At 48.6% G+C, this 10,427-nt stretch overlaps 1 protein-coding gene across 1 annotated transcript in view; it reads left to right on the forward strand.

Moving 5' to 3' along the window:
- LOC126993889 (low-density lipoprotein receptor-related protein 4-like) overlaps nt 1-2,482 on the forward strand; it is a 125,624-nt gene extending 123,142 nt beyond the window's left edge. Inside the window, 1 exon segment of the mRNA XM_050853027.1 lies at nt 167-2,482. Within this exon segment, the coding sequence (XP_050708984.1) occupies nt 167-280 (114 nt within the window). The 3' untranslated portion in view covers nt 281-2,482.
- The last annotated feature ends 7,945 nt before the right edge of the window (nt 2,483-10,427 follow it).

Consider the following 10,427-nt stretch of genomic DNA (forward strand, 5'->3'; position numbering starts at 1 on the left):
TCCTCTTGTGTGTGTAGGGGGGGGGAGCCTAATACCTTTGACATTTCAGAATCATCTGTAATCTTTGACACTCATGTGCTTCCTCATCATGCCCTTGTTTTGTGTGTCTGTGTAGCTCTTACTGTTGCTTACCTGCGGCCCATCAACACGCCTCTTCCCCCCACAGGTGCGCATGTTTGAGGAGAAAGGTGAGGTGGCAGCGCTGATCAGTGAGGGCAGCAGCGTGGAGCACGAGTCCCCGCCCCCCACCCCTCCCACACGCCCGGAGCCAGCCACATAATGCCCCTACCCACCACCACCACAGCCCCACCCCACCACAACCTCCACCCAGCTGGCCACGCGAGGAACCAAGGAACTCCACCACTGCCTCCAAGTGTGTCATCTTGAGGACTAACAGACTAACCATGTTAATGCATTCCACTGGTCCCTGTGTCCAGCCGTGTCCCAGTGACGGGCTGCAGGACCACCACAAGCCTCTCTCCACCCATGTCCTTCCTCCTTCCTCCCCTCCTCTGCCTTCCCTGGTATTCCCTGCCATACCTGTCCCCCTCCTCACCTTCCTTGCCTTCCCTCCCCATCACCACCACCGCCACACAGCACTCACCACCACCACCACCATAACACAGCACCACCACCAGATAGCCATTGCATCACCCCTCACACCCCCGCACCATCACTCCAGCTGCACCACCATCACTGCACATCCCATCCCTTCCTGCATGTTGCATGCACGCCCAGACAGAAACACACACACACACACACACACACATGCACACACACACACATAAACACACACATTCACAGGACCCCTGAGTGTAGCTCACTCCCTGTATATCACAACTCTATAAATACAAGTATGTAGGGAACTCACAGCCACACACCTGCCTCAGGACCTCTACAGGCTACAGGTAGCCAAGCACCCTCCCCCTCCTGCCTTGAAGCAATATTTGATAGTCCCTCACGCGTCACAGGCTACAGGTAGCCGCTCACCTACACCACCACCACCACCACCACCCCCACAGGCTACAGGTAGCCACCCTTGTATCACCTCACCTAACCCCCCCTCCCCCTGCATGTAGGCTACAGGTAGCCCCTGCACCCTCAGGTAAGGCCTTCCCCACCCCAACCCCTGCACTGGCACACCTGCAGTCACCTGCCCTCCCCTGCCACTCCCTCCTCTCCTTCCCCCTTCCCCCTCAAGGACTAGAAGCATGTCCGAGGCGCATCATTCTGCCCCTGAGACAGCGGGCGATGGCCGGGAGACGAGGCCACCCACTGGCGGGCTGCAGTGGCCCCGGCATGGCCCCAGCACAGCCCTCATGCCACACGTGCTGCCTGGGAAGTCACATCCGTGTTTTGTTCTCACTGTACTCGTGGCTCACGTCCGTTACTGTTGTGCAAGGCGCCGCGTCCCTGTTGGGTGGTGTGTTGGTTGGGCAGCCACAAGACCACCCACAGGCCACCGCCATGGCCTCACACATATTAAAGTGGAGTGCATGTCCCCTCCACCCTGTAGAGCAGCCACACCCCATGCCCTCACCCTCTCACACCCACACCCCACCATCACTGGCTGTGTGGTGTGTGTGTGTGAGATGTGTTCCCACACCACCACCTGCCTCCTGCCGGTGCTTGTGAGGTCGTGCAAAGGTCATGGCAGTGTGGCTGTGAGCTGGGCACAGAGCTGCCGCCTTGACCATGACAGGCTGGCAGTGGCAGGGAGCAGGGAGGGGGTGATGAGGGCTGGGACGGAGATAACAGGAAGAGACGAGTGACGGGAGGAGACGGCACTGGAAAGGGAGACTGTGTGGTAACGCTGACTTCATAACACTTTGACGTAACAATGTAACCTTCCCCTGCTGATACAACTACTACCACCACCACTACTACTGCTATGACCACCATTACTACTACTACTACTATTTCTACTACATACTACTACTACTGCTATTTATTACACTGTGAAGAGAGATGGCTAGCGCTGAGTCTTGCGTAGATTTTATTAACATAGTCTACATTATCATCGGCCGTAGCACTAACAGCTGGGTAGTGCTGACAGTGATGCGATGACGGGGATGTTGATGGCGATGGTTCAGTGATTCATGGGCCCTTGAGAGGTGAACGGAGAAATACTTGGACCATTACCAGCCAGTATAATGATGCATGACGATGGTTTTCATTTCAAAGTATTCATGAAACCGGTGCCTCCATTATTATTATTATTATTATTATTATTATTATTATTATTATTATTATTATTATTATTATTATTGTTATTGTCATTCCTGTTATTGGTATATTCATTTCACCTCCACTTCTTTTAAGGTTAAGGGCGCATTTAAGAGATTGGAAAAGGCAATAATGTGAATGGTTCCAGATCATTCAGACATTATGTTATTCATTTACTTATTTTGGGGGCGACTTTAAATTCATAAGAACTGCAGAGTAAAATAACCACCAAGTATTAAAGAATTCATGACATTACTCACAATAACGAGAGAGAGAGAGAGAGAGAGAGAGAGAGACCTGAAAGAAAGGTATAGACAGGACAGGAAGTTGGATATGGGAACGAGGAAGAGGAAGAGGAAGAGAAGAGAGGAGGATGGAAATAGGCCAGTGAGGGGAGGGAAGGGAAGGGAGGGAAGGGAAGGGAGGGGGGAAGGGTACAGCAGGCAGCCCCCCCCCTTCACAACTCGCCACAACTACTTGACCCAAACGTGTTAATTACTGTTGCTGTTGAAGAGATAAATTATAATGGGAAAGTCTATGTTAAATCACCCCTTTAATCCCTTGTTAGCCCATAAGCACACGTTGTGACAGGATTATAAATATTCTATGACAATATTATATATATACTGTATTTTGGTAAGAGCTATTTCTTGGATTAGACTTTATCTGTAGGCAAACCGATCAGATGGCAGCTAATATTAACCCTGTGTGTGTGTGTGTGTGTGTGTGTGTGTGTGTGAGTGAGTGTGTGAGTGAGTGAAAGTGAGTGTGTGTGTAGCATGGAAAACGTTCTTCTTACCTTAGTCAGTCAGCCAAACCCGCCACACCTTTCCACGGATCTCTCTTCAAACTAACTAACTAACAAACTAACGTGGAACAGTTGGCCAGAGAGGTATCTCGCTTTATGTTAGACCAAACAATAAGTTTTGAAAGAAAGTGGCTTAAAAAAAATCTTATTACGTGCGTTTCACTTCCATCGCTAACTGGACGTGACGAGTATTATTGTTATTTACGCGGAATTCACGTTGCGCGGCCTCATCGCGAACTCAGCCTTCGCGGAAAACAATGGGCTATTTTTTTTTTTTTTTTTTTTTTTTTTTTTTTTTCTAGCTGGCTGTTTCTACCCGTGGCGATGTCAGCTGAGAGGTGAAGGCAGGGCGAATGTTTTTGCTGCTCGTTATATTTCCTCAGCGGCGTTAGTTTTGCGTTCAGGGAAGGAATCTTTCACCTCCGAAGCACCACGAACCCGCGAGTCTGTAATGCAATCGCTATCTCGCTGAACGGAGTCAAAACCTTCGCGCATTTGGTACCCACGCGATCAGTTTGACGTGCAGCGCGGAACCCATCATCTCCCAAGCCTCGAAAACGCGTGCGTGAGGGAGAGGGATCCGAATCTTCGCTAAACGGACTCAAAACCTTCGCGTCGATCGTCAGTATTCACGCGATCAGATTAGCATTCAGCAAGGAACTGTTCATCTCCCGAGCCTCGAAAACGCGTGCGTGAGGGAGAGGGATCCGAATCTTCGCTAAACGGACTCAAAACCTTCGTTTCGTCAGCATTCACGCGATCAGTTTAGCATTTAGCGAGGAACTGTTCACCTCCCGAGCCTCGAAAACGCGCGTGTGAAGGAGAGGCAACCATTTCTTCACTGAACGGACTCAAAACCTTCGCGTCGTCAGCATTCACGCGATCAGTTTAGCATTTAGCGAGGAACTGTTCATCTCCCAAGCCTCGAAAACGCGCGTGTAAGGGGGAGGGATCCATATCTTCGCTAAACGGACCCAAAACCTTCGCATCATCAGCGTAACCTTAATGCTTTCGGTATTGACCCGATCACTTTGGCATGCATCGCGAAACCGTTCATCTCCCAAGGCGCGTGTGCAAGAGAGGGAACCATTTCTTCGCTGAACGGCCTCCAAACCTCCGCGTCGCCGATATATTCATGTGTAGGAACCATTACTCTTTGGCAACCGTAGTCTTGGCTTTCGTACATAGCGCTCACAGTGTTGTACGTATCCATCCAGCACTGTACTCTATGGCTTTGGCTCCATCTATCCGTGCGTGAGAGAGAGAGAGAGAGAGAGAGAGAGAGAGAGAGGACAGGATTCCGTGTGTGAGCTCGTATGTATACCTTAATTCACTAGACTTACTTACCACAGGATCCCATGTCCGCACTCAGCATTCCAATCCGACCCTAAAGTTACATAGACGTGAGGTGCAGATTGCTCAACTCCACGCCACCGTCAGTATTACTCGGGGTCCCGGGCGGCGAGGAGACGGGAAGAGAGAGGAGCGAGGGGACGGAACAGGCAGGCATTAGGGACAGAATGGCAGACAAACAAAAGTGAGTGAGAAAGCAACTACGAAACAGGCCTGAAAATAGACAGATGGGCGAGGAAACGGGAAGAGAGAGGAGCGAGGGGACGGGACAGGCAGGCATTAGGGACAGAGAGTGAGTGAGAAAGAAACAAAGAAACAGGCTTAAAAATAGACAAATAGGCGAGGGAACGGGACAGACAGGCAGGCAAACAGATTGAGAGGCGAGGAGACAGAAAGAGAAACAGTGAGGAGGGCGAGGGAACGGGAGTGACATGCATTAGGGACAGAAAGGCAGACAAACAGAAGAGTGAGTGAGAAAGAAACTAAGAAACAGGCTTAAAAATAGACAGATAGGCGAGGGAACGGGACAGACAGGCAGGCAAACAGATTGACAGGAGAGGAGACAAATAGAAACAGTGAGGAGGGCGAGGGAACGGGAGTGACATGCATTAGGGACAGAAAGGCAGACAAACAGAAGAGTGAGTGAGAAAGAAACTAAGAAACAGGCTTAAAAATAGACAGATAGGCGAGGGAACGGGACAGACAGACAGGCAAACAGATTGACAGGAGAGGAGACGGAAAGAGAAACAGTGAGGAGGGCGAGGGAACGGGACAGACAGAGACAGGTGGATAAACAGAAGAGCAAGCGAGGAAATAGACGGAAACAGGCTTACGGATTGACGGAAAGGCGAGGAGACAGGTCAAGGTAACAGACAGCGAGAAAATAGACAGGGAAACAGGCTTACGGATAGACAGAAAGGCGAGGAGATAGGACAAGGTAACATATAAAAAGCGAGGAAATAGACAGGGAAACAGGCTTACGGATAGACAGAAAGGCGAGGAGATAGGACAAGGTAACAGACAGACAGCGAGGAAATAGACAGGGAAACAGGCTTACAGATAGACAGAAAGGCGAGGAGATAGGACAAGGTAACAAACAGACAGCGAGGAAATAGACAGGGAAACAGGCTTACGGATAGACAGAAAGGCGAGGAGATAGGACAAGGTAACAGACAGACAGCGAGGAAATAGACAGGGAAACAGGCTTACGGATAGACAGAAAGGCGAGGAGATAGGACAAGGTAACAGACAGACAGCGAGGAAACGGGGCAGACAGGCAGACAAACAAAAGCCATGGAGGGAGGAACATAAAAACAGGCTTACAGATAGATAAGGCAGGCAGACAGAGACAGACTTACGGACAGATAGAAAGACAAGGAGGCAGTAGGAGGGCAAGGAAACGGGACAGGCAGGGAGGAAGGGAGACAAACAGATATGAATAAACAGTGCAGGACAAAGAAAGGCAGGAATACAGACAGACTTACAGGATTGAATGGCTTCTAAATGACAGACACAGATTGAAATGAGATGCGAGACGTAATGAAAGAGTGACGTAATGCTTGACTTAACATGATTAATAGAAAATGGGATAACGTATACAAGAAAAACGGGATACTGCGGTTTTCTTACGGTTTTCAAAGGAGGAACTCAGCAAGAAGAGAGAGAGGAGTGGGTGGCAGTGGAGACAAACAAACCCAAAGGACGATAAATACTCAAATAATACTAGTAAAAAGACCTTAAAATGAAGAAGAAAAAGGTACATGGGGTTCGATTTTATTCCTTATCATAGAAAAAATAAATACCAAAGAAATAAGATTAACAAAGAGTTCATGATTTTCTTTTGGAGGGACGCAAAGGAAGGAAGGCCTATGATTGGTGTAGAGGGACACAGAGGAAAGAAGGCCTGTGATTGGTTTAGAGGGACGCAGAGGAAGGAAGGCCTGTGATTGGTTTTTGAGGGACGCAGAGGAAAGAAGGCCAGTGATTGGTTTAGAGGGACGCAGAGGAAGGAAGGCCTATGATTGGTGTAGAGGGACGCAGAGGAAAGAAGGCCAGTGATTGGTTTAGAGGGACGCAAAGGAAGGCCTATGATTGGTGTAGAGGGACGCAGAGGAAAGAAGGCCAGTGATTGGTTTAGAGGGACGCAAAGGAAGGCCTATGATTGGTGTAGAGGGACGCAGAGGAAAGAAGGCCTGTGATTGGTTTAGAGGGACGCAGAGGAAGGCCTGTTATTGGCTCAGAGGGACGCAGAGGAAGGCCGTGATTGGTTGGAGGGACGCAGAGGAAGGCCTGTGATTGGCTCAGAGGGTCGCAGATGTAGGCCTTGATTGGCTGGAGGGACGCAGAGGAAGGCCATGATTGGTCTATTCGCTAAGCCGCCTCAGTCCAGGGTAGTGACGTATGGTGACGTAGTGATGACGTGGCAGTGACGCGGCTCAGTCTAGCGCTAGGCGGAGGATGCGGTTGTTTCCTTACGTGGCGGATGCGGCTGAGCAATTAAGACGCTTATTACTCCTAGTTGTAAGGAACATTGTAATTACTGGATAGCAGAGGACGGAGGAGGAGGAGGAGGAGGGAGAAGAGAAGGAGGAGGAGGAGTGATTTAGCGAAAAAAAATACCGATAAAAAACTATATATATACATAGATCTTGTATATCCCTTAGTGTTGGGTAAGAATAAAAGAATATTTTCCATGTTTTACCGTCATATATTTGTATGCATTAGCGTGTTAGTGTAAGCATCTCTCAGTAACCCCGAGCTTGTTACCGCCGGGCTCTTGACATCGAACTGTGCCTCTGGAGTCCCGAGACCGCGGCCACCAGCTCAAAGAAACGAGGGAACTGTAAGGGGCTATTACACTGGGCAAATTTTCCGTGGATCTTGAGTCAAACCACGATTTCCGCTAGCGTGGTTCTCATTTGTTTCTTGTTATTGCTGCTGATGATGATGGTGAGTAATACCGTCGTCGTTCGTTGAAATGTACCGTAGCTTTGTAAGATCGTGGACACGTCAGAAAACCACGAAAATATGAGAACCACGCTAGCGGAAATCGTGGTTTGACTGAAGATCCACGAAAAATTTGCCCAGTGTAATAGCCCCTTTAATAATTCACCCTCGACTCCACACGTCCTGAGAGTGAGGTCCCTTTTCTCACACGCTGTCGGCTCCCACAACAAACATTTCCTAAGGCCACACAAGAGATAAGTCGGGTTCTCGTGAGTGTTTGCACATTCATGGTACAGAGGCCTTGTCAGATTATCACTAGGCTCATAAAACTACCTATGGAAATACTCACAACCTCGACGAAAGCCTTATGAAATGTGTGTGTGTAAGCCTCGGAATGTTGGAAAAAACGGACCCTAGTCAACGTACACTATAAGCTGACGCAGAAGCCCCCTCCTCCATAGTGTGAACTGATTGGTAGGATGAAAGGAGCATAAAGTTAGAGTCAATGATCGGTGTTCTCAGACGCTTTCATCTCTCACATTACCTAAGGAGACCCAAAAGGAAACTAATTGAGAAAAAAAATGATGTGTTGTTTTAGGATCATGGCACAGAGGAAGGATCAAACTACCCCTGGGAAGGCCCTCAACTCCTCCGAAAGCCTTGTCAAATGTTGGTGTGTGAGCCCCGAAATGTTTAAGAATATGACCCGATGTTACCATGGAAGGAGAAGGGAGGTGTTCTGGACCAGTGTAGTGTACGGTGACTATAGTTAATGGCATTTTGGTACTGCTAGGTCATCATGAAGCCCAAACACCAAGACTCAGGACACGCCTGAACCTATCGTTGGTATCGTCGGCGTAACCTCCAATTCGGCTGTGCTTGGTGGTGTCCTCGGTCTCGTGACGCCGGAGGGCCCAGTTCACGGTAGCCTCCAGCCCCTGCTCGGCCCTCACCAGGCACTCGTGTTGCACAGCAGATTTCACCTCAAGTGCAAGATTAAGTCGTCTTTATGTTGTCGTGTGCCGCCCCGCGCGTCGCCTCCTTCTCGGGCCTCACGGTGATGGCTGAAGGTCTCGGGTCCATATTGTCACTTCTAAACCTTAGTACACCTATTTAAAAAGGCTCTCGCGGAAGTTGTCTGGGTATACATGGATGGTTTCCTGAGCCCGGCGGTAGTTTTGGAAGGCTTCCGCGCCGTGAAGGGGAAAAACCCACATGACAACCCGGCGCATCTCTTCTGTGGCCTCCAAAAACGGTCGTGACAGAGCCCGAACCGTTTGATAATAGGTCGGTATTACAAGACACTTTCTCTTCTCACATCAGCTATTTATAAAGGCCAAAGAGGGGGCCAATCGGTTTCTAATGAGTGTTTCTCAAGGTTCACGGTACAGCAGAAGGGTCAGATTACTACCAGGGTCATAAAACTACTCCTGGAAATGCCTATAACTGCTACGAAAGCCTTGTCAAATATGTGTTCTTGGGCGGTGAAATGTCTTATAATACGACCCATAATGAGTCTTAGGACCATATTCTAAAACGTAACAACCTCCCATTACGATGATATCCCAAGGCCACAGAGAAAACCAGCCGAGTTTTCATGGGTGACTTTTCCCGCTGAAGGTGCAGAGGTCGTGTACAACTACCACCAGGGTCACAAAATAGTCCATGAAAAGTCCAGCAACTTCGAGGGGCTTGTCAAACAGGCGAACTGAGGCGCCGAGACGTTTAGGAACACGGCTCTTTTGGTTTCTCTCTCTCGGAAGGCAGTGGGCGGAGTGTTGTTATTGTTGTTGTTGTTGATCCTGGGTTGTGTGAGGAGTAACCAGTCAGCCAGTCAGTCACACGTTCATTTTCTGTGGTATTATCTTAAGGTTTAAGTAAGTCATTATTATTACCAAATACTCTCGGTTTAGGGATTACGTAAAAGCGGTCAGTTAGTTTGTCAGTCAGTCGAGCATTCATTCGCTGTGGTATTATCTTAAGGTTTTAGTAAGTCATTATTATTACCAGTACTCTCAGTTTAGGGATTACGTAAAAGCAGTCAGCTATAGTTTGTCAGTCAGTCGAGCATTCATTCTCTGTGGTATTAGATTTTAAGGTAACGGCGCTCTCTTAGGCCCATATTTTTAAACGTGTCAGCCTCCCATTGCGACTCTTTCCCACGCCACAGTGAAGAATAATCGGGGTTGGTATTCCCAGACGCTTCCGCCTCTCACATCAACTCTTTCCAAAGGCCGAACACGAGATTAATCGGGTTCTAATGAGTGTTTTCCATGTTCATGGTACAGAAGACCGGTCAAACTACCACTAGCCTCATAAAACTACCCCTCCTATATACGAAGGCCTTGTCAAGTGTGTGCTGGGACGACGAAATGTTTTAAGAATATGACCCCGAATTTCCATTAATGATTTTTCCGTTCAAAGTGCATAAGTCGCATCACCAAAAAGCCCATGAAAACCCCTGCAGCAATTTCTACGAGAGACTTCAAACAGGCGATCTGGGGTGACGAAACGTTTAAGAATACGGGCCTTCAGGTTGTCGTCGGTCATTGCTCTTGTTATCATAAGTCTTACCTGAAACCGCTCCTTGGCCATCCCCAGCTGCTGGTCTATATAAGGCGGTGACTTTTGCGTTTCTCAAGCACTCCCATTACTTACTGGCTTGGGAACTCTGTGTGTGTGTGTGTGTGTGTGTGTGTGTGTGTGTGTTAGTGAATAGTAAAAAAAAAAAAGCAGTAAGAATTTACGTGATTATTTTTCAGTATTAAGGTTCGCCGGTGAAATGACCCCAAAATATGACCCCTAGTACCTGTGTCGGGGAGGTCAAGGTCACTGGTGTTCTTTGCTGTGATTGGTTAGAGGCGGGTCAAAGGGCGCTCGTGTGACCCTCTTAGCGTCTCGCCGTCGACAAAGAACCAAAATGATGTTACCATTTGTGCTCATATATTTTTTTGTACCTAAGTAACCAGGATATGACAGGCTGTGAGAGAGAGAGAGAGAGAGAGAGAGAGAGAGAGAGAGAGAGAGAGAGAGAGAGAGAGAGAGAGAGAGAGAGAGAGAGAGAGAGAGAGAGATTTGTGTATGACTGCTTTTT

The sequence above is a fragment of the Eriocheir sinensis genome, chromosome 7 (genome assembly GCF_024679095.1).
Source record: "Eriocheir sinensis breed Jianghai 21 chromosome 7, ASM2467909v1, whole genome shotgun sequence".
Lineage (NCBI taxonomy): Eukaryota > Metazoa > Arthropoda > Malacostraca > Decapoda > Varunidae > Eriocheir > Eriocheir sinensis.